We start from the raw sequence: 27890 nt of genomic DNA, 5'->3' as shown, positions 1-27890 counted from the left end.
TCTCCAGATCAACTTACAGATCGCCCACTTGAGATAGAAATCAGCGAAACGACAGTTGGCTCAGATTTAACAAATTCTGCGGTGTCAGCTTCTTTAGAGGCTGAAGAAACAGTTAATGCTCACTCAGAATCAACCACCTCTGTGATGTCGTTATATTCAGAGATTGAAGGAATATTCAATACATCAATTACACTCAGATTTTCAGTTCCGGTGACACCAAAATCCTCAACATCGTCAGCAAGAGAATCCAAGTCAGCTCTTTTGATTTAGACCAGTGCCAGAAGTGGATGCTCGAAAGATATGAGGTAAACGAAGAAAATGTCAGCGCTCTGAAGTTCTTGCATCTATACCGATTAAAAACGTTGAAAGAGAAGTAACTTATGGGCAGGAGCAAACGCAGAAGAAATCCAAGTCTTCAGTGCTAGTGAAACGTCGATTTGTTCAAATTTGTACTTTGTACTAATCTAACGTGTTGTAATGGGCTGTAAATAACATATCCTATCGTCTAATATAACTCATTAACATCGTGTTTATGTGTTGACTTAATTTTATTATCAGTGAATAAAAATTAAATGGAAATGTGAAAATGTTATAGGGATATTCACTTTGCCCGGGTTAGTTATTCGCTTTGCACGTGTACCCGGGCAAAGCGAATAATTAACTATATTTTCTTTCTCAAATCATATCACTGTCCGTAGGTACGAGAAACGAATTGCTGTTGTTTATATACTCGTATGTGGACAACATCTGTCACAACCAATGTCAAGAAGATTTTATTTCGGGAGCACAAAAATATAGCCTGTGTCAGTGTTTGTTCTTACCTTATCCGCTTTGCCCGGTTTTCCCCTACATAAATTATTTCCTATATGCATATCTCTGACTGTGAAACTTACGCTTAGCCATAACAATCAGTCCAACTACTACTAATATTTCAGAATTTGATCCCCTTAGCACATTATGATGGTCAAAGTGGGTGAAGGGCAGATTTTCTAGAGCACTTCATTATATCCTACCATTAATATGTTATTATTGGAGTCCTGCGTATGGTTACCTAAAACCTCCGCGCAACACGCAACAGTTTAGGTATGTACGAAATCACTTCAGATCTGCTCTTCAGCGAACCGTGTCAAGACAAAATAAAGCTAGACGGTTATAAATGAGTGCTCCAATAGAAGAATTTGGTAGCGAGCACTTCATTAGGAAGAAAGAAGGAAAAATGTTTACAGTCACTCGTTATAATGTTATGAAGGCTCTTAAAGCAAGTAATCAGTGTAAATAATTTTGTTTTTATTGTGATTTATTGTATTATTGTAATTTCCACCATTTATTTGTACAGTAGTGGCAAAAAAAAATCTGACCGACCTTTGTAGCTGATTTCAGATCCTTGTTCAGTCAGAGCACAATAGACTGATAACTAAGACTTTCGTGGTTCGAATCCTGCCTGAGAAGGAAACTTTTTTTTGTTCCTTATTCAAATTTATTCCCAATACTTTTCCATTGCAGCGATATTTTACTACTTAATTAACTTATTATTCCCAGAACATGAATTTTACCAGCAATCGAAAAGTATTGGGAATAAATTTGAATCAGGAACAAAAAAAGTGTCCTTCCTAGGCAGGATTCGAACCACGAAAGTCTTAGTTACCAGTCTATCGTGCTCTGGAGTGAACAAGGCTCAGAAATCAGCCGGGGTTTTTTTTTTTTGCCACTACTGTACATACTCGTACACAGGCTGTATACAGTTACAACGTTCACGTGTAAAATAAGTAGGCTTATTCATAATTAATTATGTAATATGGCATTAGAGACGGATCATCAGTGCGGGTTTAGGCGTAATAGATCGAATATTGATCAGATTTTTTGTATTCGACAGATATTGGAGAAAAATGAGAGTATAATGTTATAGTACATCAGTTATTCATGGATTTCAAAAAAAGCATATGACTCGGTTAAGAGAGAAGTTTTATATAATATTCTCATTGAATTTGGTATTCCCAAGAAACTTGTTCAATTAAAACGTGTCTCAGTGAAACTTACAGCAGATTCCGTATAGGTCAGATTCTATCTGATGCTTTTCCAATTTACTGCGGGCTAAAGCAAAGAGATGCACTATGACCTTTCCTTTTTAACTTCGCTCTAGAATATGCCATTAGGAAAGTTCAGGATAACACAGAGGTTTGGAATTGAACGGGTTACATTAGCTTCTTGTCTATGCGAATGACGTGAATATGTTAGGAGAAAATCCACAAACGATTAGGGAAAACACGGAAATTTTACTTGAAGCAAAGCGATAGGTTTGGAAGTAAATCTCGAAAAGACAAACTATATGACTATGTCTCGTGACCAAAATATTGTTCGAAATGGAAATATAAAAATTGGAGATTTATCCTTCGAAGAGGTGGAAAAATTCAAATATCTTGGAGCAACAGTAAATATAAATGGCACTCGGGAGAAAATTAAACGCAGAATAAATATGGAAAATGCCTGTTATTATTCGGTTGAGAAGCTTTTGTCATCTAGTCCTGTCAAAAGATATGAAAGAATTTATAAAACAGCTATATTACCGATTGTTCTGTAGGGTTGTGAAACTTGGACTCTGACTTTGAGAGAGGAACAGATTAAGGGTGTTTGAGAATAAGGTTCTTAGGAAAATATTTGGTGCTAAGAGGGGTGAAGTTACAGGGAATGCAGAAAGTTACACAACGCAGAACTGCACGCATGACATTCTTCACCTGACATAATTAGGGACATTAAATCCAGACATGTGGCACATATGGGCGAATCCAGAAATGCATGTAGAGTGTTAGTTGGGAGACCGGAGGGAGAAAGACCTTTGGGAAGGCCGAGACGTAGATAGGAGAATAATATTAAAATGGATTTGAGGGAGGTGGGATATGATGATAGAGACTGAATTAATCTTGCACAGGATAGGGACCGATGGCGGGCTTATGTGAGGGCGACAATGAACCTGCGGGTTCCTTAAAAGCCATTTGTTATGTAAGTAAGGCATTACAGACGGTAATACATGGAGATAAAAACAATCTACAAACATTCCTAAAAGTAAGGAAGTTGAAACATCAGAGCTGAAATATATATTTCAATATTAACTTATTTCAATTGTGAATATTCAAATTTCAATCCTTTCATTAAATTATCATATTATTTACCTCTAAATTCATTTGACTTTGATAAAATATATCTATTTATTTAAAAAATGCAATTTAATATTGGAACCTCTGTAAATAGGCGAAAATTAATTACAATTGGCTTTTATATTTTGGGTAAATTGTATATTGTGAAACGAAAGAGTAGGCCTATCTAGAATCTAAATGCGTTTTACTTATTGTGAGAATAATCTTCTGTTGTAGATAAGATGGCTTTAAATAAATATTTTGTTTGTTATTAAATACACATGACAGTAGGTATATTTTGAACGTGAGTAGCATCCTCATTGTTCAGTGCCTCTACTGCCCTATACGAACAAGCAGATGTAACACACGAAATGGAGCGAGCAGACGAGTCAGAGCCCTAGTTTGCAAACGAAGCTAGTATGATCCATGTGCATCTAACTTGTACTCAAAGTAACCAAACGCAGGACTCTATTATTAAATAAATAAATAAATTTTGTCACCATAGCAAATTTTTTCCATATTATCATCTTGTATAACGTTCGTTATTTAAGAAATAATCCTGGACATTGAAGGAAATACGACAAACAAATACAAAGGAAGAATATACTTCTTAAAACTAATCAACATAGCAAAAAAGTAGCAGTTAGTTTGTATATTACGTTACTCGAAGCGAGTTATATAATGTTCTGAGTATAAATATGTCATGCTTTGAATTGCTTTCAAGATTTCACATTCTTATTGTTCTACAAGGTTTGTTGGCAAAGGTTGATTACAATTTGAATATCATTGTGACTCTTGTTCTATACATTTCCTTTTCATCCACCCTTAGACTCTATTGTTCGTACCCACGTTTGTTTCTTGTTAAATGTCATTTTCATAACGTTATAGAAACTTGGCATCTTTCAGAACTCTTCTCTACAAAGGGCTCTTCCTTTTAAGTGATACCTGATGAGCAGAAGACGTACCGTCACAATAAAATACTGTAGCGTTACATAAGAGAAATGGGGTTGCCTTAATCATTTTGCTACAATCTGAAAATTGTGCATAATGAAGTTTGAAAATATGTCGATGTTTTTTCAAGGTAGATGTTAAAAACATACTATAATTATTTTGAAATCAATATCAGAAATAGTTGTTTTTGTGATTGGCCAATGGGCTTTTCTTGAATGGAGGGAAGACTCAAGATTATATATTTGATCTGACAAGTTCATTTCAAAATAGTGTTAAGTTATTAGGTTTTCATTTGGATCCTAAATTATCATGGAAATCCTATATTGACAATATTTGTGCAAAGTTATCAAGAGTTCTATTCATACTGAGAAAACTAAAGAGTTGTATCGCAACTGATACTCTTAGAAATGTATATTTTTCACTATTTCAGTGTCATAAATTATGGGATACATATATGGGGGCATGCCACAGATGTTACAAAAATATTATTACATCAAAAGAAGGCACTTAGGATAATACTGAACAGAAATTATAGAGAGACTGGTAGGCCTTTATTTATTCAAACTAAAATTATGACAGTGTATAATTTATTCATCTTTAATTTAGATTCATAATAATTTACATGATTATAAAATAAGATCACAAATATATACAATCAATACTAATTGAAATGTCCATATACCACATTGTAGGCTCAACTCAAGTTTAAATACATGTTTTATTAATGTAATTAAATTTTTTAATAATTCGCCTGTATCAGTTAGAACTCTGCCAAACAGAATTTTAAGCGGGTTATACATGAATAGCTAATTGTCAGACCTTTCTATAGTATTAATGAATTTATTTAGTATGAGATGGATGCTTATTCTTTTTGAATATATAGCCTTCAACGTCATTTTCAGTTCCTCTTCTACTGATCTCTGGAAAATAAATTATTATTATTATTATTATTATTATTATTATTATTATTATTATTATTATCGTTTAATTTTGTATGTAAACTATTTTAATCTGAACGCTTATGGGCATAATATAACGCATAATTAATTTCATACGCATACCGGTACCAAAGTTATTAAAAATCGAAACACAGAGTAAAGAAACAACCTGTGGATATACTTAACCCTAGATAGTGTGACCATTTTAAGACTTAATAAGACTGGCAGGTGTCCGATCCGATGGACACCTGGGATATTTACTTATATATACTTGTAGTTGAAACTCAATTAATGATATGATTGAAATTCTTAACTTTGCATAGGTTTAAAAATTTAAATTACGTAAAATTAGCTTTGAATTTTATATGTGACGTCTTCATGTTATTCACACCAATATGTTTACTGATCTGTCCTGCATTAACTTTTACACTTGAGGTACACTGTAATGCACATTGAATGCTCTGAACACACATTGTATTCTGCACATGTTAAATTTGCAAAGGTAACATCTCTATTTATTTTTTAAGGTTTCAAAGAATTTGATAATGGTGAAGTACGTACTGCTTGCAGTATAGGTCATCGTAACTAAAGTAATAATTTTATCTTGACTTACTCCACAAGCAAATTTTCAGAAATAGGTACTGTCTTAACTTTTTCTTGATATATTTTCATTGTGAGTAGACATCGTGGGCTGCCACACCACATTATTTAGTCAACTGTCCGAAGACAGGTTTGAATCTCATAAGTGACAATAATAAGGCATCACTCATGAGGAAACTAAGCCATGAGACAATGGGGTAGGGAGGCCAGTTCCTTTCCCCCTCCATTGCATACATCGCTGACTAGTAACATATTACATTAATCAGACTTCCCAGTACTCACCTCACATATATCAAGGGAATTCATGATGACGGCTACTTTTTGCTCTTGCAGGCGTATGTATGAACTAGTCCAGGAATAAAGACTTTACTTTTTTCGTGTCAACCAAGGTGAGGTAATTCTTTAATAATATTTCACGTATTTGAAAATCTGTGAAACAAATTATGTTTCTGTAGATGTTATATTACTCTGAAAGATGGAAAACTACTGACGTACCTAAATTTTGTTGCATTATTGATTCTTTCTTTTCCTAAATATGAAAATCCTTCCAAAGGGTAGAAAGTTTCGAACTCTAGAAGCCATTTATTATGGAAATGGACACTGTCCCTGAATGACACTAGCCTGTCATCTGATAGATTGCTTTTCGAAAAAAGAAATGTCTTGTAGGATTCTTCCATATAATGTTTCACATGTCAGGTGTGGTGCGAAATTGGATTTTTTCGTTATTCTTACTTCTGGATATATTTATTACCAAGGCGTAGGAAAATTAGTAGTTCTTTGATTCGCTCTTTACTCATTGTCGCATATAACACATAGCCTATGGGTCGTATTTTTTATTTCACAATGCAGAAACGCTCATATGGCTACATTACGAACGAAATAGTCCAACGAATACTTTCATTTCAAACACATCACATTTTTTTCACGGCGTGGCTTTAGTTTTCAATTTGTAAACACTTTCAAACAAAGAGTTCAAAATCAAAGGAGCCTAGACCAACAACGACCCGTTCCGAAGATGACCGAAAATAAGTCGAAACATGTTAATAATATTTAACACAAGAAAGTTCTTATCATACATATTCCGAAGTGATACAGTGTTAAAAGTTGTGTAATCAAGATGTATCATCTTTTGTGTTGTCTAATGTAGAGAAGGGAGCACAACTTTACAGACTGTTTCTTCATAATATTAGCTCTTACTTGTCAGATCGGTGGAGGTGTACTTTTCTTTCAAAATTACTCTTCTCAAACGGTGTTGCGAAGGGGTGATCTGTTATGTACTTGCGAAAGGTGAATAATTATTACTGATGAACTCAATAAATGTAATAAAATCACTATCTTATCATGATACTTAGGTTAAAAAAAAATTTAAAATACAGCTTAAATTTTACATGTCTGTATAGGACTCACAGTATTACTGAATGGTTTGAATCTTACACAATCAAGCAAGAAATAAGAAATAGAACCAAGCCAAGTGAAAAGAGACAATTAAAATCGATATTGTGATGTACAGTAGTGGCAAAAAAAATCGGACCGACCCTTGTAACTGATTTCAGAGCCTTGTTCACTTCAGAGCACGATAGACTGGTAACTAAGACTTTCGCGGTTCGAATCCTGCCTGTTAAGGAAACTTTTTTTTGTTCCGTATTCAAATTTATTCCCAATATTTTTCGATTGCAGCGATATTTTACTACTTAATTAACTTACTATTCCCAGAACATGAATTTTACAAGCAATCGAAAAGTATTGGGATTATTTTGCTGGTTGTTAGGTAGTTGTTTTCTGCTTGTCATGTAATTTTGGAATATACAATTATTACAATGAAATTAATAAATGTAATTAGGAAATGAGTGTCATTCGGAAGTGAATAATATATGTATCAGATTTCCAAATGTTGTAATTTCCAGTTTAAATAATTATATTGTGGATATTTATAATAAATAAATAGTTGGAATTTATGTTTTCACTATTTCTAATTAGCGTGCTTAAAAGTACTTTTAGACATGGAAATTTGCTTTTAAGCACGCTAATTTATAGATGTGGAAATCAATAACTTTTCGATACTAAAATGAGAATGATGGAAGATGCAAAATTGTAACATACGGACTAAGCAAATTCTTTTGAGAGTTGGTTTCAACAATGTAATTCGAATGTATATATTTTGAAATCCAAACAAGGGTTATCAAACAAAAGGAGGAAGATAGTGATAAATATGTTATCAAGAACTTTAAATATAGATACTTATTAAAATATTTAATAATAAACACTGTTAAGTGGGTATAAGAAAAGACAAGTGGTACTGAATGAAATATAGGAACAACAAATATGTAGGTCTACTTGTAATGGGATACGTTCTAAGTTGCAAAGTATTTATTTCTGTTAATTGTCCTCAACATTTTGTTACTTCTGCATCAAACATGCATATACTTTAACATTGTTTAGTAGGCTATAGTCCCTGTCTGTGGCGCAATACGAAGTTTTGACAAATAGCAGAATAACACAGAAAGGGTGCGGGATGTAATAACGTCTACAGATTTAATGGTAGTGATTTCCATTGAGTGACACGTAATCAAGCATATCGATCAGGAGCATCGGAGGTACATCGGCTCTAGTCGTTAGCTTCAGAAGGAAGAAACAAAAAACAGCAATCTGTCTTTGTACACCAGGAATAGGGAGTAGCTCTGACAGGGACCGCGTAGAATATTTTTCATAGGCTAGTTTCTATTTAGTCGCATCTGTGGCTACAGTGCCAGCACACTGGCCTTCCATCCAGGCGGCCCGGATTCGATCCTCGGTCAGGTCTGGGTGGAATTTGTGCTGGACAAAACATACGTTGCATAGGAGTTTTCTCGGGCCATTCCCATTTCCCTCGTTCATTCCATTAATACACTCCACTTCCCCCTCATTTTATCTGTCACCTGTAAGAATAAAAATGGGTTGGGTAATGTCTGGGGGTAGTACAGGCTTCCTATCCTGATCTATTCTCTAAGAACTTTGGGCTGCGGACTCTGTATTCGGGCTCGTTAGTAGCTAGGGGCTCAGGAAGGATGAGCCCCCGTCAACGTCGCAATTAGAAAAGCCTCCCGTGCCATCCGTCGGACTTAAGACAATTATTGCTTATATTGCGTAAATTGGACCTAAACAGTCTATGTGCAAGGATCCAGCTCTCGCGAAATCAATTAATCAATTTAGTGCACTGATAGACAAGGGTAAGAGCGTGAATTTGCGTACCAGAGACATGGGTTTAAATTTCGTCGTTAATAATTCCTGCATCAAACATGTAGGCCTACTTAGTATTCTCTAAAGATGATCTTGATATTCTTTTTTAATATTCTGCTTTTTTCTCATAATTTTATCATTTCCCATTAACTCTAGAACGCTATCGTACGTAATTTTGACGTAGTATAATGGGTAAACAATATTGATCCTAGCTACTTTTACCGCCAAAGCGAGCCCCTCCTTCTTCTAGCTATGTCTCCATCTAGCAGTCGGTGACTAGCAGTCGTGACAGCAGGTTGCAACTTACACGATTAGCTGAGTTATTTTAAGATATATTTGGAAGTATGCGTCAGAATTACGTATCAATACTATTAATATAAATTTTTTGTCAGTGTAGTTTATTTATTTACTTACAAGTGTGCTTTGTCTAACAAAGTAACACTGGATGAAAACTTACATTACTTGTCATTACTCTGCAAATTACAGATGAAAGTTCAGATGATGGCGCTGAAGGCAATGTAGAGATTGAATATGAAGCTTGTGACAGTGACAAGGATCCAAAATACATACCGGGATGAAGTTAAAGTTAAGGACAAAAAATTAGCGGAAAATACAGCAGGAAAGATTCGGAACAATTGTAGAAAACAAGCGAATAGAGAAAGAAGAAAAAGAAGCAAGAAAACAGGAAACGGAAAACTAAAACTAAAGAAACGAAATAAAAATTTTACTTATTGAAGAAACGAAATGAAAATTATATTCTTAAATATTTTCTTGTAGTTCGGTAAATTAGTAACAAAAAAGATACCTAAATAAATAAATCTACAAAGAAAGAAATAAAAACTATATTCTGAAACTAATATAGAGCCCAAAACACTATTTTAGCATATTACGTCATTTTTACATATCAATAACAATACAATACTGCTCAATGACTGCATTCTAGAGTTATGTAATTATCATTGCCATTATTATTATTATTATTATTATTATTATTATTATTATTATTATTATTATTATTATTATTATCATTATTATTATTATTAATACTATCTATTATTATTATCATTATTATTATTAATACTATCTATTATTATCATTATTATTATTAATACTATTTATTATTATCATTATTATTATTAAAACTATCTATTATTATCATTATTATTAATACTATCTATTATTATCATTATTATTATTAATACTATTATTATTATTATTAATATTATTATTATTTTATTATTAGTATTATTAATATTATTATTATTATTATTATTATCCTATCAAGTACAAGTCCCAAAAGAACTGTTACGGCCTGAAAAAGCGGTTGTTATTATTATTATTATTATTATTATTATTATTATTATTATTATTATTATCATCTTTGATGAAAAGTATAATCACCTCCACGAGGTTTGCTCAGTTAACGTCTAAGATAAAAAAAGTTATCTATAGTTAGGATGGTGACCCGACGGAATGATGCTTGTCCAATACTGTTCTTATCAATATTAAAAATATATTCATGGATTCCATAGCAAATATTTCTATTTGTATGCAAGGACGGGCGAAGGAAATTAAAACTTTTGTTTTCCAATAATTAATAAAGTGTGTGGTTTAGTCGTTCTCTTAGCTGACAAGGCTTCAAGTTTGTAAAGACACTGTGAAAGATTTCACAGAAGAGTACAGTTTCTTCCAGTACTGCGGTTCCACTGCCACTTCCACACGGTATCACTCCTTTCACAATATTAATTTCCATCCAGTTTTAATAATCTTTGTGGTTAACTACATGTGTTAATACAGAATTACATCTACAGTGTGGTAAAACGTAATATTTTCAAGTTTATTCTTACTGGCTTCAGCTTCAGAGACTTTCAAATAAGTGGACTGAATCAGAGATTTCGGAATTGTGTATGCATCCCTCATCTCAAAATTGTGTATGTTCACTGATGTAGTACTCTTTCGTTGTATTCACATAGTGAAGCAGTTATGCAGTTAAATTTTAAATTAATATAATTGTTTGATAATGACTGTGATGATGCAGATAATTATCATGGGAAATTGATGATGATATTATTGGCTATAGTAGTTATAATATGGTAACTGTTTCCTAGTTGTTGATGGTGACGACGGCGACAGTAGGCGGCAAAGTTTAAAAATAGAATTGAAAATAACTTTAAAATAATGGCTATTTTAATTTCAGAATAATAATTGTAACCATTATCATCACAAGTGTCATAATTTGTTTTTTTCTCATAAAACGTTGGCCTATATATTTTTTTTTATCCAATGTCACCAGGTTGTCATTCGACATTTCTGGTCTCTTCTGGCAATGGCTTATTTGTAACCCACTTCTTCTATGGGCTCAATAAGGAAACAATAAAAACTGTTATTACCTCTGTAGCGGACCATTGGTAAATTGGTCCACACCTGTGGAGTAACGGTCAGCGCGTCTGGCCGCGAAACCAGGTGGCCCGGGTTCGAATCCCAGTCGGGGCAAGTTACCTGGTTGAGGTTTTTTCGGGGTTTTCCCTCAACCCAATACGAGCAAATGCTGGGTAACTTTCGGTGCTGGACCCCGGACTCATTTCACCGGCATTATCACCTTCATATCATTCAGACGCTAAATAACCTAGATGTTGATACAGCGTCGTAAAATAACCCAATAAAATAAAAATAAAATTGGTAAATTGATGACCATAGTTACTGGTATAACAAAACAAAAATCAGACTTTTATGTTAGTGTCAACACAGTTAAATTTCAATTATTGACAGTAAACTGACCTTGACGCCATAAGAAGCAAGAGAAGTGTCGTAATATTCGTCTATCTTGTTGTCGATCAGGACGGTGAGTCCCATCTGGAAGCCACAGGCGCTGGACCGGTAGGCTCTATACGGATCCTCCTTTCCTGACGGACTCTCTGTTGCTCTGAAAGTGTCAGTAGGTGCTTATGAGATCAGTTGTCATTTAAATTTGTATGTTATCTAGATAATTACATTAAAATACCGATCGAGAGACTCTTGAAATAATAAGTGAATGTTACTGTCAATGGTGTCAAAATTCGGAATTACATATTATAATATATAGCCCGATCCGTATTGCAGGTATCCATTATAAGAACACTACTACTACTACTACTACTACTACTACTACTACTACTACTACTACTACTACTACTACTACTACTACTACTACTACTACTACTACAATTACAACAACCACAACTACAACTACAACCAACACAACTACAACTACCACAACAACTACAATCCAATTATAATTAAGAAATGTATTCTTTCCATTTCCGTGAGATTTGCCATAATATGCAATATTCTACACCAGCATGCCAAAACACCGCAGATTGTGCAGTTGTCTCTGTGCGATGTGCAGTTTCTATTCCCCTACCTCGTGAGAGTGAATCGGCTTGGAGGGGACCGCGTCAGGGCTATACAGTGCCTGCAGTAGCAGATCAGCTTTTGTTTCAGTAATACAGATCAGTACAGGTGCTTATTGAGCTGTGACTGTGAATGCGTTATGAAAAATAGAGCGAGGAGTTCACAGATATAATGAAGAAGAGAAATTACGAATCATATAACATATTTGTTATAAAGTTTTCCTCAGCCAAAAATAATTATTTTAAAATGAAAGGCTTTCATCAGCCTATGTCGAGGTAATAGTCTTGTGACAGTTTAGATCAGATTAGTAAAGTTCGCAAAATATGATATTCGCCAGCGCTTATTTCTTAATCAGTACTCTCACGACAAAACAAACGCGACAATAGCATTGTTTTGGAGTCTGTAATTTATTGGTCTGACCCAATATTTTGGGTTTGCCCTCCGACACAGAATAGCTCACAATAAATTTAAAATGAAAAATTATATAAACAGGTTTTAAACAAAAGAGATTAAGACATAAGAAAAAAATAGGACCTAGTATAATTTTAATTGAGTGTACACCATAAAGATGTTGGCGAAATATCAAAGGTTAGACGACTTACGACTTCCATTTCATAAGCTGGTAAGTGATGAGAATTTAGTGAGGAATACACGTGAGGCTCTTGAGGTTGTAAGAAGCGAAGAAAGCAACTATTTGCAGGGCGGAAAAATTTTCTGAGAAAATATATAATGGCAAATTTTCCATCTCATGTCACTATAGTATGTTAATATACTTACATTAATAAATCTTTAAACATGACATAAAGAGAATGTCGTCGCTTCACAGCTTATGAACTCTACTTTTAATTTCTTTCAGTAACGCTTCCAACTTGTCGATACTTGCTCTCAAAGTTTTCCAAATAAACTATATATGAATTTAAATTCTAAATTTAATTTATGTTAATTTATATTGACATACAGCAAGGAAATGATTTCAGTGTAAAAACTTCACAATGTCCTACTGCATGTAATTAATTGGGAGTAGCCCTATAATGTTTCTTCAACATTTGTGTACCAATGGTCCCAATAAATAATAATGCTTGACGAACAATGAAAGAGTAGGGTCTATTACTTTAAAATAATTAGTACCTGCTACGTAAAATGAAATAGTCTACTGTATTCGTTTTTTGTTGTTTCGAAATTACTACAATATTCAAATACTATATAAAATCATGTTAATAAATTATGCTTTACAAACCACTACTTTGTGAAGTATAACTGAGTAAGCCTAATGTTTCTCGTATTACAATTATCAAATATAGACACTGATAATAACTGTGTTGTTTTTCTTCTGCTAAGTGTGTTTATAATGTCCAAATGCCTATTTAATCCAACACTAGAAGCGCAGAATAGATTATTGTACACCTCTCCGCGCACATAACTGCGCATTCAGTGTCTCATTTCTGGCATGCCTGTTGTACACTATGAATGACTAGTTTTGTTTTTAAAACAGTACAGCCCTAAAACAATTTAATATTCTATTTAAATTAATTTACCTTCTGTGCATAAGGTTAAAATTAAAAGAAAATAAACAATAAAATAAAGAATAAATTGACCTCCACACACAGAATTGAGAGAAAAGTTTAAAAAATGTAAAAATAAGTAAGCCTAGCTATGTGCTGTCATTTAAGAAAAACTTTTTTTTTGGCACACCCTTATACACGAGGATATAAATTTTATAAACTATATGCAAAATATTAAGCGACATTACGTCTAATAAATATAACATTAGCACAAAGTTATTAACAATATTCCGTACTTATTGTTCACCCTGTATAAATGACTGTACTATTATGTAGCCTCTGGCCTATTGATAAAATAACAAAACCACTATAAATACCCCCTCTCAGTTATAAAAGCGTTGTGTGGATATCAGCTGTTTATCTAATATCTTGAGGATAAATAAAATAACTAAATCGCCGATAGTAAGCTGCATGCATTGGTAAACAATATATTTATAGCAAAGGTTTATATTTTCATTGTATTGTTATAAATTCAGTGATACTGAAATACAATATAATTATGGAATAATAGGAGATTTGCTGATACCAGTTAATTAAAAAATGAGCCCTTGACAAATGAACAGTGACTCCGAGCTATGTTTATGACAAAAAAAATTATAGAAACACAAACATCTCTGAATGATACTCTTATTTCTAAAGCCATAGTAACAAGGACGGACGTAGTTATTAAATACAATACAGTAAAATGCTAACATGGCCTTATATGATTGAATAAATGAACAAAAGTGATAGAAAAATAAAATGTAAAGAGAAGATCGCAGACACCAGTTTTTGTAAAATCCGCAACAAAATTTCCCTCCAACAAGATAGCTGGTCGTAGAACAAATAACTCATACAGGTGAAAACAAGACTGTTCAGAGAACAATAACACTTACTTAGCCGGAATACAGGAAATTACTTAGGGAACTCCACGCTTGAACTAGCATAAAGAAAAGCTAAAGAAGATATATCAAATTCAAATAAATCTTTAAGAAAGCAATGACAATGACAAAGAAAAAAAGGGGAAATAGGAGAAAGAAAAGTTGAAAGATAATTAAACGATCGGACGTCCTTGCAAAAGAATTTGGGACTGAGCCTAAGTGTGTATGTAAGTTTCAAGCCTATTGCCCACTTGTCTCACTCCGATTTTCCACGTTCCTTTGGAAGAGCATAAGATATTTCTGAAGGGGAGAAATCGAAAACGGACCTGACCTAATAGCTACCACATGAGGGGGAGGAATGGCATAAGCACTGACAGAATCGCTTGGCCAGATCGAGCAGTGAGAGGGAGGGTAATCGCCGCTGTCCTCGCTAAACAAAGGATCCGAGCCCTTACACTACTTCGAGTAAGATCGCCCTGAAATATCCAAGGCGACATGTGACAGATGGGCTCGGAATCGTTTTAAGACTTTGATTTTGAAAGTACCGAAATTTATATGAGGGAGTATGGGAGTATATGGTCTCTTTTAAAGGCTCATTCCAACATGAGTTGTCATTCTGACCGGGAGGGGGGGGGGGTTGGTGGAAGGAATATGTTTTTCTGTCTTAATGAGTGGTTGAGGAATATTTGCCTCTCATTCTGAATTTATGTGATTCAGTTTAAGATATGCAACGGAAATTTATTACGGAATCTAGACATTATTACCCACGCGGCCTACATCTACCGTAGTTTCCCCTAACTATGGTCCACATTTGTCACATTTTTCTTTGTATATTCAATACTATTCATCCAGATTAAGTGAAATTTTGGCTTCGGACTCTTGTAAGTGTATAGTAAATAAATATTGACATATGTGTTTGAAATTATTTAATTACAAGTGTTGAAAAAATAATAAGCATTGGTACATAGTAGTATTCTGAGTTGCCCAACTATGGTCCACTCATATATTCATGCTTGAAAGCATGAATGGACTATAGCTGGAACTGTAATTATTCGTAAATCAATACATTGAGTTTCTAATTTAATGGTAGAAACATAATCTAGCACAGAAATATTCAAAATAAATTAAAAATACATGGATTCATTTTATTAGTAGCCTATACATTGCATAAACACACAATAAACAAGTGAAATCTGAAAGTCATTTTCCTGCAATTATGAACAACTACACTCACCGGCAAAAATACCGGGCCACCTAAAGTTTCTCAATTTTTTTATGAGGTGAGAATCAGAAAACCAATTATGAAATGAAGAAGACATTGCTTCCCAGGAAAAACTCTCTTTTTTATTATCACTTGCGCTATTATTTTCAACGCCAAACAATGGATATAATTAAAAGGTGTAAAAACTTACAAATTGTTTCAATTTTCTTCCAAATGTTCAACTGATTTTGTGGCCACCCAGATGTTACTAATAGCGGATATTGCCTCCCCTCAGTAATTGCCGCTTCTTACTATACATGAAACAACAGCTCCATTGTTCTTCACTTCCAAAACTTTCCCTTGCCACAATTCCTCCTCATAAGTAACTACTATATAACTATGTGCCTTTAGCATTATTTTAACAGATTTCGTCTTCTTTTCCACATCTGACTCACTGTCTGTAAATATCGAGACTACACCGGAAACATCACAATCTGTATCCAATTCAATTTCACCGCTCTCATAGTCACTTACAGGGACGGTTATGATCCTTTTACCCTATAGTTTTCGTTTTACCGGACCATTATTCGTGCTAGTACCATTGATGCTGGAACAGCCTGTTTCTTTATTTACTGGACTATAATGTTAAATGGTGTTTTAGAATATACTGAGATACCGTATTTGCAGAAGTAAATAATCAAATTGTTCACATTTCATTAAAACAAATATTTCAAAATGAAAAACAACTATGGTCCACAAAAAATTGTGGTACATAGTAGAGGACTGACTTCTAGCCTTTAGTTTAAACATTTTTCACGCAGAGTCCTTAACCTCTGCCAGTCTAATTATTACGTGAAAGTAAACACTATATAGCCAGGTTTAATTGTACAAACAATCATATACGGTATCTATAATTTACCAGTTCTACAGAGGAGAGCTTAATAAAACAGACAATCACAAACTGAATGATTTCGTGTCTTCACACATTCAATAGAACGATGCACACTGACCTTGTTAAGCATCCATATCATTGCCACGTGTAATGGTAGATAGAAGCATCTATGGGGAACATAATTCCATCACAGTGGCGCCTTAAATGGCAAACACCGAACTCTTGGGGGACTAAGTAGTACATAATGCGTTTTGGACCATAGTTGGGTGCCTGGACCATAGTTATGGGAAATTACGGTACCATGAATACTAGAAATTCGGGGTTCAATACATACTGATTTGTCGGCTTTTCCTCGTCCAAAGTCCCTTAGTGAGAGAGTGTGAATGAAGGGAGACAAGCTGCTTTAGGATAAGAGTTCACATAAATGTTAAGAGTCCCAAGAGCCCTTGAAAAGGCGCGAACTCTTGTACTTTTAGCTTTCCCTTTCTTCATTGATACATTTATTCATGCTATATCTACAGTTCCGAAGGTTAACAAATTAGTTTAAAAAAAGCAACATACATAAATTTAAGCTGCAAGATTGTTATTTTAAAATATAATTTTCAAAGGTTAGTTTGCAAATTCAGAACCAATCCAACAGAATGTATCCGTACATAACGGAATATGGAGAATCTGTAAGTATGTTATCTAACTGATAAAATTAACAGGCTATTTATCAAACAATTTTTAATATTATAACTAGAGCCCGGATATTTAGGCATTCATTTTGATTAAAATAGGTAGACATATAGGCACTAAAATAGTAAAAATAGACAGTGAAATAGGCATTTATTTTTCATGGAAACAGAAAAAAATAGACAAATACTTAATAACCTATCTTATACGGTACTCACTTTCCTTGGTTACATGTCACAACAAATGCTTTTTTAAGTTGTCAACTGTCATAGTGAGTCGCCTGTCAGAGAGAACGTTTTTCATGGTGGAAAAAGATATTTATACTTCTACTGATGTGATTGGAGCAAACTTAAAATAACTTATTTCAGAAGGACTGTCTCTACTTTCTTTAAGAGATAGGGAAAAACGGACTGTGTATTGTCTCAAAAAGAGGGTATGAGAAGGGATTAGACTTCAAAGTATGCGTGACTTGTGCGTGCAAGCGATAATAGTAACAGGACCTGGAGACTTGCTTTTAATACTTCCCTCATCCCCTTTCTTTCGCTGGTAAACCCCGAAGTGACCTGAGCACTGAGGGTTATACTGTTCAAACATCTTTGTTAAGTGACATAAAAGATGAAATCGGTAGGGGAGAAAAGTTTACGACTTCTTGGAAACATATGTATTGCTGGAGAATAAGATTCTCAGCAAATATTTGTGTGAGGTGAATATATATTTTTAATTTGTACAACCGTTCTTTCTTGTTTTTTGATATAATTTATGTGTTGTTTATTTCAAATGCATTAAAATATAGAAAATATATAATAACGACGTGAAAAGGCTAAAAAAAAGGCATTTAACCTTAAAATAGACAACGGGAACTAAAATAGGCAAAAAAGGCAAAATAAAAATTGGGCCCATCGTCCCAAATGTGTGGAAACGTTTTTATCTCTAACAGGTCTTTTATACGTACACTCAGTTTAAAGAAGGCATTTTGCCTAACATCCGGGCTCTATTTATAACAATATAAATAAGCGTAACAACAGTTTTATAAGGCTTACAACGAATAGTGGTGCTACTACCGATGCTGTGTTCTAAAGACAATTAGATATATTAGTGTCGCAAGTAGGGTATCTATCGTACTTCAAATATCTTAAATATATTTTGTCTGGTTTACCGCAAAACTGAAACATTATGCAATAATATTTTGTGGAAGAAGGTATGAAGTTTCAATGTTTGATGTTATTACATACATATCACGCGACAATCCGATTCTCGCGTCATTTATTATTTTATGGTATACAAGAGGAGGTAATATTATTTTGTTAACATATAAGATAGTCGAACTAAAAAATTAATAATAGTGAACAAGTTCTTTTCGGAAATTTTAATTTCACATTAAATCAAGATGAAAACTTAACTAATACTTTTGCGATTTCAAGATTAATACAGCTGTGCAATCTGTAATCTGAATGAGGGAATTGAAGTCGTTAGCGAACTTGGAGGGGGCGGTGCCGACCAGTCAGATTTCTTCAATACTGTGACTTATTGATTCCTTCACTGAATCTGTTACTAGTTCTTTCTTTCTTCTAAAGTACTGCTAAAAAACACCATTGCAAACGCAGTTAAGTTAAATTGAATTTTTACTAAAAAATAAATAAATCTACAATTTTTATAAAATAATGGCTCTAACAATTCTAATTATATGAATGTGACATTTAACAATAAAGTCAGAAAATTGAAACTTAAAAAAGTAAGGCTTGTACAAAATGGAAACAATGACAAAAATAAAATATTATTCGCAAACAGTTCTCTCATGAAACAATATTGATGTACAGGATATAATTACAAAACTTAAGTTTGATAAGCAATTAATGATTCTTAATAAAACTTCATCCCGTAACCTTAAGATGGTAAAGAAACATTCAACACGAGATTTGCTGAAGTCAGTATGGCAGGTTATCTTAGTTCGTAAACTTGAAATGATATTGATCATGGCGAAGGGTATTGTTATTGTTATTATTATTGCATATTTAATGTTAATGATCCATATTAATCAAGTGTAATTACGCTTGTGTCAGCGTAGCGTTTTAATGTTTAAGTAATGACAAAAATGGTAATTTGGTATAAATATACTAATAAATCTGTTTTTATTATTGTAAAGCGTTAGAGTTTAAGCATTTTTTTCTTAGTACTAAAAGAAAAATGCTTTTGAATGAGTAACTACCTTCATATACCCATATAGTTTTTTTTAGTTCTACTACCAGTCGAATGGAAAACACGAGATCGCTTTTTAATAGTTATTGAAATTCATTTTACGTCGATTGTTGTTATAAGTCGAAAAGATGCGACGAAAATTGAGTTATTCTTAATAGTAGTTATTTATAAATCGTGTAGTAAAATATAATGATGGCGAACGAAATTGACCTGCATAATTAACTCTTTCCTCAAAAGTATCCGAACCCTGAACTTTGTAGTCTGCAAGCAAGCAAGCAAGCATGCATGAAATTGTCATAATCAGGGCTGTCATATTGTATCGTGTATGTTTAATATAATGACTTTTAGACATTAATTTCATCTAATTTTCAGTTTAATTTCGTGCTTTTGCATTAGTTGTGAAATTCCTTCCTGCAGGCTAATACTATTCAAATAATACTGAGTTGAACACCTTTGTTAAATCGTTGTGGTGTGAATTGTACTCTGTAAGGAGCTTCGATAGTCCAGCCATTTTTTTGTTCCTGAGACTGTACTCTAGTCTTGGTAAAAAAAATCCCAGAATTTAAAATCACATCACGGATAATAAATAATGGTGACAATATATTATTACGTATTTGTGCTCAATATGAAGTTCCATAAATTATATTTTGTTCAAATTCTAGTTCTTGAAGGTTAAACAGTTAATTATTTTCAGTTTTTATGACATTCTTCTCTTAATAGATATATGTCTGTTTTCCATTTCATTTTTAAATATATTTCATTCAGACGATATATTTGGTAACTTACTCATTATTTTTCAACTTGTTCCCATGGTAGTTGAAGGAGCAACAATATCCATATGGTGTATTTGATACTTGGAACAGTTCCTTGCAGTCTACGTTTGTACCCTTGAACCTACATCTGAGCACGAGATCTTCGCAGGGATGCATAACCTACGAAAGAAAAAAACAATACATAATAAATTATCGAATTCTCTCATTGGAGTAACTTTTGATGACATATTTGAGATAACAACGTAACATTGTTTCTTCATAAGATAGTTTAGATCTTTGTCCTCTGTTATTTATTGAACTTCAGTAGCCTATCTATGTACGTTATAATAAATTTGAAGATTTGTAACACTAGTTTTTAAACAGTGTATGGAACAGTCCAAATCTGGACTTTGGTGTATTCTAACTAAATTAAAACTGAATGGCATCACAAGTCAGTTATTCAATGATGCCGTAGCAAGTATGCGGTGAAATTGGTGACAGCGACATTGTATTTGGAGAGATGTGTCCGAGGATTCACTTTGAATTAATTGACATTCGCTTTACAGTTGGGAAAAATATTGTTAAAACGAAACCAAGTGGTCAGCCAGTATGGATTTCAACCCACATCCGAGTGCCGCCTTGGAATTGTATTTGGAGAGATGTGTCCGAGGATTCACTTTGAATTAATTGACATTCGCTTTACAGTTGGGAAAAATGTTGTTAAAACGAAACCAAGTGGTCAGCCAGTATGGATTTCAACCCACATCCGAGTGCCGCCTTGGAATACGAGTCGAAACACACAGGAACACAATGTACCAGCACACCACATGAAATTCTTTCTTACATGAAATGTTCAAAATGCCTTCTGTGAACATGGATACATGCATTAACCCGCCGTCGCATTGAATCTCGGATGCGCTTATGTATCCTTGGAGAATTTCGTATTGTTGCGCAGCCTTCCACAATACCAGCACGAAGACTCTCTGCATCTTGTACCGGGGTTCCATACACGATAGCTTTCAAATGTCCCCACAAATAAAAGTCTAGTGGGTTTAGGTCAGGAGAGCTTGGAGTCCAAGGAATTGGTCCACTTCTACCTATTCATTCTGTTATTTAGAAGCCGATTAACATTAACATTAACACTGAAATGAAGAGAAGCTCCGTCGTGCATGAAGTACATGTTTCGTCGCACTGGTAAGGGCACATCTTCTAGCAGAACAGGTAGAGTATTCTCTAAGAAAGCATGATAAGTTTGTCCATGTGCTAGTAACGCAATGAAGTAAGTTACATGTCAAGATTATTTTCGTTCAATTGGAACAAAAAACACTAATGTGAACCTAAGAATTACAACCATATTCTAACCAGATGTAACCAAGAGGGTATTTTAAACATTTCATGCACGGCACAATTTCATGTGGTATGTTGATGCGTTCCTTTCCTGTGTGTTCCTCATGATTAATGTACTATGAAGGGTTGCAGAAAATGCGTTCTAACATGGAAATAAAGCGTTCGCGAAACTATGTCCATATATCACATTTTCTTCTTCTAGGCGTGAGAAATGTTTCCTGAAAGTTTGGTTGTACCTTTTTGTTACAACCTGTATATTGTAGCTTTTTCTTATCACGTCCGTACTATTCCCATGAGTATTATGAACTTACTTATTTAGTGGCTTTTAAGAAACCGGGAGGTTCATTGTCGCCCTCACATGAGCCCGCCATTGGTCCCTATCCTGAGTAAGATTAATCCAGTCTCTACCATCATATCCCACCTCCCTCAAATTCATTTTAATATTATCTTCCCATCTACGTCTCGGGCTCCCCAAAGGTCTTTTTCCCTCCGGCCTCCCAATTAACACTCTATATGCATTTCTGGATTCACCCATACTGCAAGTGCTACATGTCCTACCCATCTCAAACGTCTGGATTAATATTCCTAATTATGTCAGGTGAAGAATACAATGGGCAGTTGTGTGTTGTGTATAGTGTTAGGTATTCATAAGCGGGGAGACTGTCCTGTTATGTGGTCAGTTTAACGCTTAAGGTCCCTACGAATATAATAGCAAATGTAAAATCACAATATTGCGACATTTTATACGAGTAGCACAAGTGCAGTCGAACTCGGTTATAGCGTCATCGAAGAAACTAAAGAAATTTGTGTGAGTAAGAGAGTGTCGTTACAAAAATTAAATACGGTAGGTAAGCAAAGTTCTGAGAAGAAATATATTTATTAATAATAGAACTGAATTGCGCACAATGTGCATTGAGTTAGTCGTTTACAAGTTTACTGATGGAGCATTTTCTTGCTGGACATCTCGTGATATGGTATATGTCGCACGGTTGAGCACACAGTTTACACACACAAGTATCCCTTGAGTCATGAAAACTTGTCACACACATTTTGAAATGGAAACCATGCACAGCTAGTCCTATTACTAAGTGTCTCATCTGAATGTTTGTCTCAGTCCATTCACGTCGTACCATTGCCTCAGTAGTGTAAAACTCCTCCCCACAGTCTAGTATATATAGTCACGAAGCTCAATACTTAGTAAATATGCATCCATAGATGGTTGCTAATCACTAGGATCGCTAATATCGCCTCATTACAGACAATGCGAAATAGTACCGAGACAGTCTATTGTTCCCAGCACCCTCACAACTCAAGCTTCGTGACTATATATACTAGACTGTGCTCCTCCCATACTTCATCCTTCTTCCTCCGCAACTCTTCTAGCAGTTTCTTGTAGCACTCTGTAGATGGCAGCTGTAGGTTGATCCTCAGATCCTCTACTAGATATGTCTCTCGGGCTAGTATGTAGGTCAATCTCGATGGTGCAAATTTTGAAAACCCCATTATCCTCTTCAGGAACCTGGCCTTGAGACCCTCCATTGCCCTCGGTTGACAACGTGAAATGATCCCATATAAGCTCTAGCCCATACGTGAGTGTAGGACACACTTTCACTTCGAAAAGCCTCATAGCTATATTCAGCGATAACAGAGTTGGGGATTTATGTCAGTTTGCACGAACTGCCGCTATTAATCTGTCCTTCAGATGTATTGAGAACGATTTCCCCGTCATCTGGATTGTCAGCCCCAATAACTTCTGATGTTAAGAGTTTTCCCATTGCATGTCACTTTCTCTCTCTCGGAGACTTTACCACCTCTTCTGAATACCACAAGTTCTGTCTTAATCTCGTTGATTTTGACTTCATTTTCTATTGCCCACTGTGATAGATTGTCGATTGCTTTTTGCAGGTTGTTATACTTTCTGATCCCAGGGCCATATCGTCAGCATAAATATATTGTGTCTGTTTGTTCTGCTTAACCTTCAGTCCTACATTATGTGCCAATAGAAGAAATATATTTACATAGTAATTACATATTTTGTACAACTCTTGTAAATACTTTATGCCATTGTTTTTATTCTTTTTTTTTTCATTATCTTGAAAACAAAAATGTTGTACTGGATTGTAGAAAATAGTGATATATGTATCAAATTGTATAATGTAAAGTAATTAAGATATATACACTATTAATAAAAACAGGTGTAGTCCATCCGTGGATTCTGTAAAGTAAACTGAGAGGACAGAGCCTGCTCCCTTCCTTTCGATAGAGCGGGCGAGAGTCCAACCAGCAGTGTGTTGCGTTTCCTCTCCCACGCACCCTTCCTTTTGCGCCCTGACTACTCATTTCACCAACCAGCTGTGACGCCAGTTGCACAGCAGGCTTGTTTTGTGACTCGCACTCTACAGATTCCACGGTTAAAGTATAACTTAGGTTGCAGACTCTGCTTCAGTTCTGGAAAAATAATGAATCTGTAAATCATTTTCAATTATTCTTTAATCCTAGTATCCTATCGTTATTGTGTAATACTGTATTGCTATTGATACGTAAAAATGACGTCATAGACGAAATGATTTTTCGAGCCCTGTATTTTTATTTGTTTGGAAGTAAATCCCGAAAAGACAAAGTATATGATTATGTCTCGTCACCAGAATATTGTACGAAATGGAAATATAATATTTGGAGGTTTATCCTTCGAAGAGTTGGAAAAATTCAAATATCTTGGAGTAACAGTAACAAATATAAATGACACTCGGGAGGAAATTAAACCCAGAATAAATATGGGAAATGCGTGTTATTGGTCGGTTGAGATGCTTTTGTCATCTAGTCTGCTTTCAAAAAGTCTGAAAGTTATAATTTATAACACAGTTATAATTACCGGCAGTTCTGTATGGTTGTGAAACTTGAACTCTTACTTTGAGAGAGGAACAGAGATTAAGGGTGTATGAGAATAAGGTTCTTTGGAAAATATTTGAGGCTAAGAGGGATGAAGTTACAGGAGAATGGAGAAAGTTACCCAACGCAGAAATTCACGCATTGTATTCTTCATCTGACATAATTAGGAACATAAATCCAGACATTTGAGATGGCCAGGGCATGTAGCACGTATGGGCGAATCCAGAAATGCATATAGAGTGTTAGTTGGGAGGCCGGAGGGAAAAAGACCTTTGGGGAGGCCGAGACGTAGATGGGAGGAATATTAGAATGGATTTGAGGGCGATGGGATATGATGATAGAGAGTGGATTAATCTTGCACAGGATAGGGATCGATGGCGGGCTTATGCGAGGGCGGCAATGAACCTTCGGGTTCCTTAAAAGTCATTTGTAAGTAAGTAAGTAAGTATTTTTATTTGTTTAGTTTGTCTTTTGTTCCTTATTTTGATTTAAGTGAAAATAAATTTACAGAAAACACAAAATCATATATGTAGATCTAACTACAAGAAAATATTTCAGAATGTAATTTTTATTACTATTTTAATTTTATTTATTTGGTTTGTTTTTTTTTTTTTGTTTCTAATTTTCATTTACATGGAAATTAACGGATTGTTATTAATACAGGTATTTTCATTTTTTATTGGTTCATTTAACCATTTTTACCAAACTGTTAGGCTATCTAATCTCTGAGTGAAATAGGTGATACCTTAATGCCAGCGATTTGAGTCCAGGGTCCAGCGCCTAAGTAACCTACGGTACCTATTTCTCTTAATGGGCTGAGGGAAAACCCCGAAAGAAAGACTCAACCAAGTAACTTGTCCCAACCAGGATTTGAACCCGGGGTCGCTCATTATACAGTCAGATATACTCATACTAACCTTCATTCCACAGCAGTGACGAATGTTTGTACTAGGGACTGCCCTAAAAGACAACCACTCTTAAAATATAATATTTTATATACTATATATACTATATACAATGATGAGTGTTATGTTGTTACTGTGTCTAAGAGGAGGTGCAACTTTCTTATTCGGTAGCTGAATAAGAGGTAAGTTTCTCGTTTTCTGTTTTCTTTCTTCTTTCTTCATTCGCCTGTTTCCTACAATTATTTTTAATCTCTCCTAATTTACCTTCGATTATTTTTTTTTACTTTTGAACTGCATCTTTATCCGGTATGTATTCCTGATCCTTGTCACTAACAAAAATTCATCTTTAATATCTATATTATCATCAGCACCATCATCCTTGTATTAAATTACAGCAATTTTTAAGAGATGTCCATATTCAAGATTTAAAAAAATATATAAGAGGATTACTTTACTTTGTTGCAAATGTAGCTATAGGCATATCTATATATAATCCGTAGTGTATTAAACTGGCTCCTTGTACGACATATGGTTTTCTTCTGATATTAACATTAAAACTCTTTGGTTCTGTTGGTGAAGTATGACAATAGTATGACTAACAATAGCAGACGACACAGTGTTGCCAAGTTGAGCCTTCCGACCTTCTACTAGAGTCGACCGTGACGTACATAGAACACGAACAATCGGCGAAAGATACCTAGAAAAGAATAAAGAAGTGTACATAGTAGTTGTGAACCTAGAAAAGGCGTTTGACAGAGTGAATTGGAACAAACTGATGGAGATCCTCAAGAAAATAGGTGTGGATTGGAAAGTCAGGAGGTTGTTCAGTAATCTTTATATGAAACGAGAAGTCAGAGTAGGAGAAGAAATGTCTGCAGGAAGTGAAATAGGGAGAGGAGTACGGCAAGGATGTGTTTATTAGCCTACCTACTCTGTTCAACATCTACTTGGAGGATTTGGTGAAGAACTGTTATCAGAACACGAGAGGAGTGATAGTAGAAGGAAGAAGAATAAAGTGCATAAGATTTGCTGACGATATGACGTTGTTAGCAGAAGAGGAGACTATATTCAGGGATATGCTATTGAAGCTAAATGACAGCTGTGAGCAGTATGGGATGAAGATAAATGCCAACAAGACGAAAACCATGGTTATCGGAAGAAAAATGAAGAAGGTAAACTTGCAAATACTAAATGAGGCGGTTTAGCTAGTGAACAGCTTCAAATAATTGTGATGTAGTATAGATTAAGCAGTAACATTACCTGCTGCCAGGAAGTGAAAAGGAGGATAGCAATGGCCAAGGACGCTTTTAGTAGAAAAAGGATAATCTTCTGCGGACCTCTGGACAAAAGAACTAAGGAAGAGACTAGCATTGTAAGGGGCAGAAATATGGACATTACGACGAAGTGAAGACAAGCGACTAGAAGCATTTGAAATGTGGATATGGAGAAGGATGGATCGTGTGAAATGGGCAGACAGAATAAGAAATGAAGCTGTGTTAGAAAGAGAAAAAGGAATTGTTAGGGTCACTGGCTGAGAAGAAACTCTCTAGTGAAGGATGCACTGAAAGGAATGGTGAACGAGAGAAGAGTTCGGGATAGAAGAAGATATCAGATGATAGACGAAATTAAGATATATGGAGCATATGCGGAGACTAAGAGAAAGACAGGAAATAGGAAATATTGGAGAGTGCTGGGTTTGCAGTGGAAGATATTCCCAAGGGCACAACACTTATGTATGTAATGTAATGTTATGTATATATGTATGTATGTAACACGAATTCTTAGAGAATTTACACTGTTGTTAAATATCGCTATAAACGAGTTGTTTTTTGAAAATTTTTCGTTATTAAAATGATAAATCACTTTTATTTAATATAGATAAAAACGTACTGTAGCAGAGAGGTTTTGCTAACCGTGATCATTGTGACCAAGATCAACTATTCTTCTCGCGTTCTTTGGCTTCAGGCAGCGCTTACAGATACACAACTTGGTTTATTCTTCTTTGTCCCTTACACGCGTATGTTGCTTCCTCCCCTGTGTATCAAATCCATCATACTTGATTGTAAACGAGTGCTAGTGCGATAAACAGTGGAGCAGAAAGGCCAGCAGTTCACGCTAACGAGGTTAGTGATATTTACGAAAAGTCTCTTGAGAATGGAAGCGCAGCATCCCCTACTGAATTTATGGAATACCGTCAGAGATTCGAAGACAAAACAAAGATGTATGGCAAGATATTTCTTGCTTTCTTTCAGTCAATCTGTAAAATGAAGTGATAATGTTTTCTCTTCCTTCAACAAAACAGGTGGCACTGAATAGCCAAGCTCTTGTGACAGTGCCCGACTTTTAAATTCATTTCGGCATATGTAATTGAAAATAGTTTTCAAA

At 34.6% G+C, this 27890-nt stretch overlaps 2 protein-coding genes across 2 annotated transcripts in view; one reads left to right on the top strand and one right to left on the bottom strand.

Annotated features, from left to right (window-relative positions):
- The window catches only part of LOC138700056 (alpha-2Da adrenergic receptor), a 687508-nt gene that overhangs the window by 197520 nt on the left and 462098 nt on the right, over positions 1–27890 (top strand). The gene's annotated exons all lie outside the window — the stretch shown is intronic.
- Positions 1–27890, bottom strand: part of LOC138700054 (sodium channel protein Nach-like) — a 198292-nt gene that overhangs the window by 68992 nt on the left and 101410 nt on the right. The window contains exons 5-6 of the mRNA XM_069826358.1: positions 20399–20544; positions 11615–11759 (exon numbers count right to left, since the gene is read on the bottom strand). Coding sequence (XP_069682459.1) covers positions 11615–11759; positions 20399–20544 — 291 coding nt within the window. The remainder of the gene's footprint in view (positions 1–11614; positions 11760–20398; positions 20545–27890) is intronic.

This window comes from Periplaneta americana, chromosome 5 (genome assembly GCF_040183065.1).
Source record: "Periplaneta americana isolate PAMFEO1 chromosome 5, P.americana_PAMFEO1_priV1, whole genome shotgun sequence".
Classification (NCBI taxonomy): Eukaryota; Metazoa; Arthropoda; class Insecta; order Blattodea; family Blattidae; genus Periplaneta; species Periplaneta americana.
The sequence above is the reverse complement of the archived record's forward strand: the minus strand, read 5'-3'. Positions and strand labels throughout refer to the sequence as shown.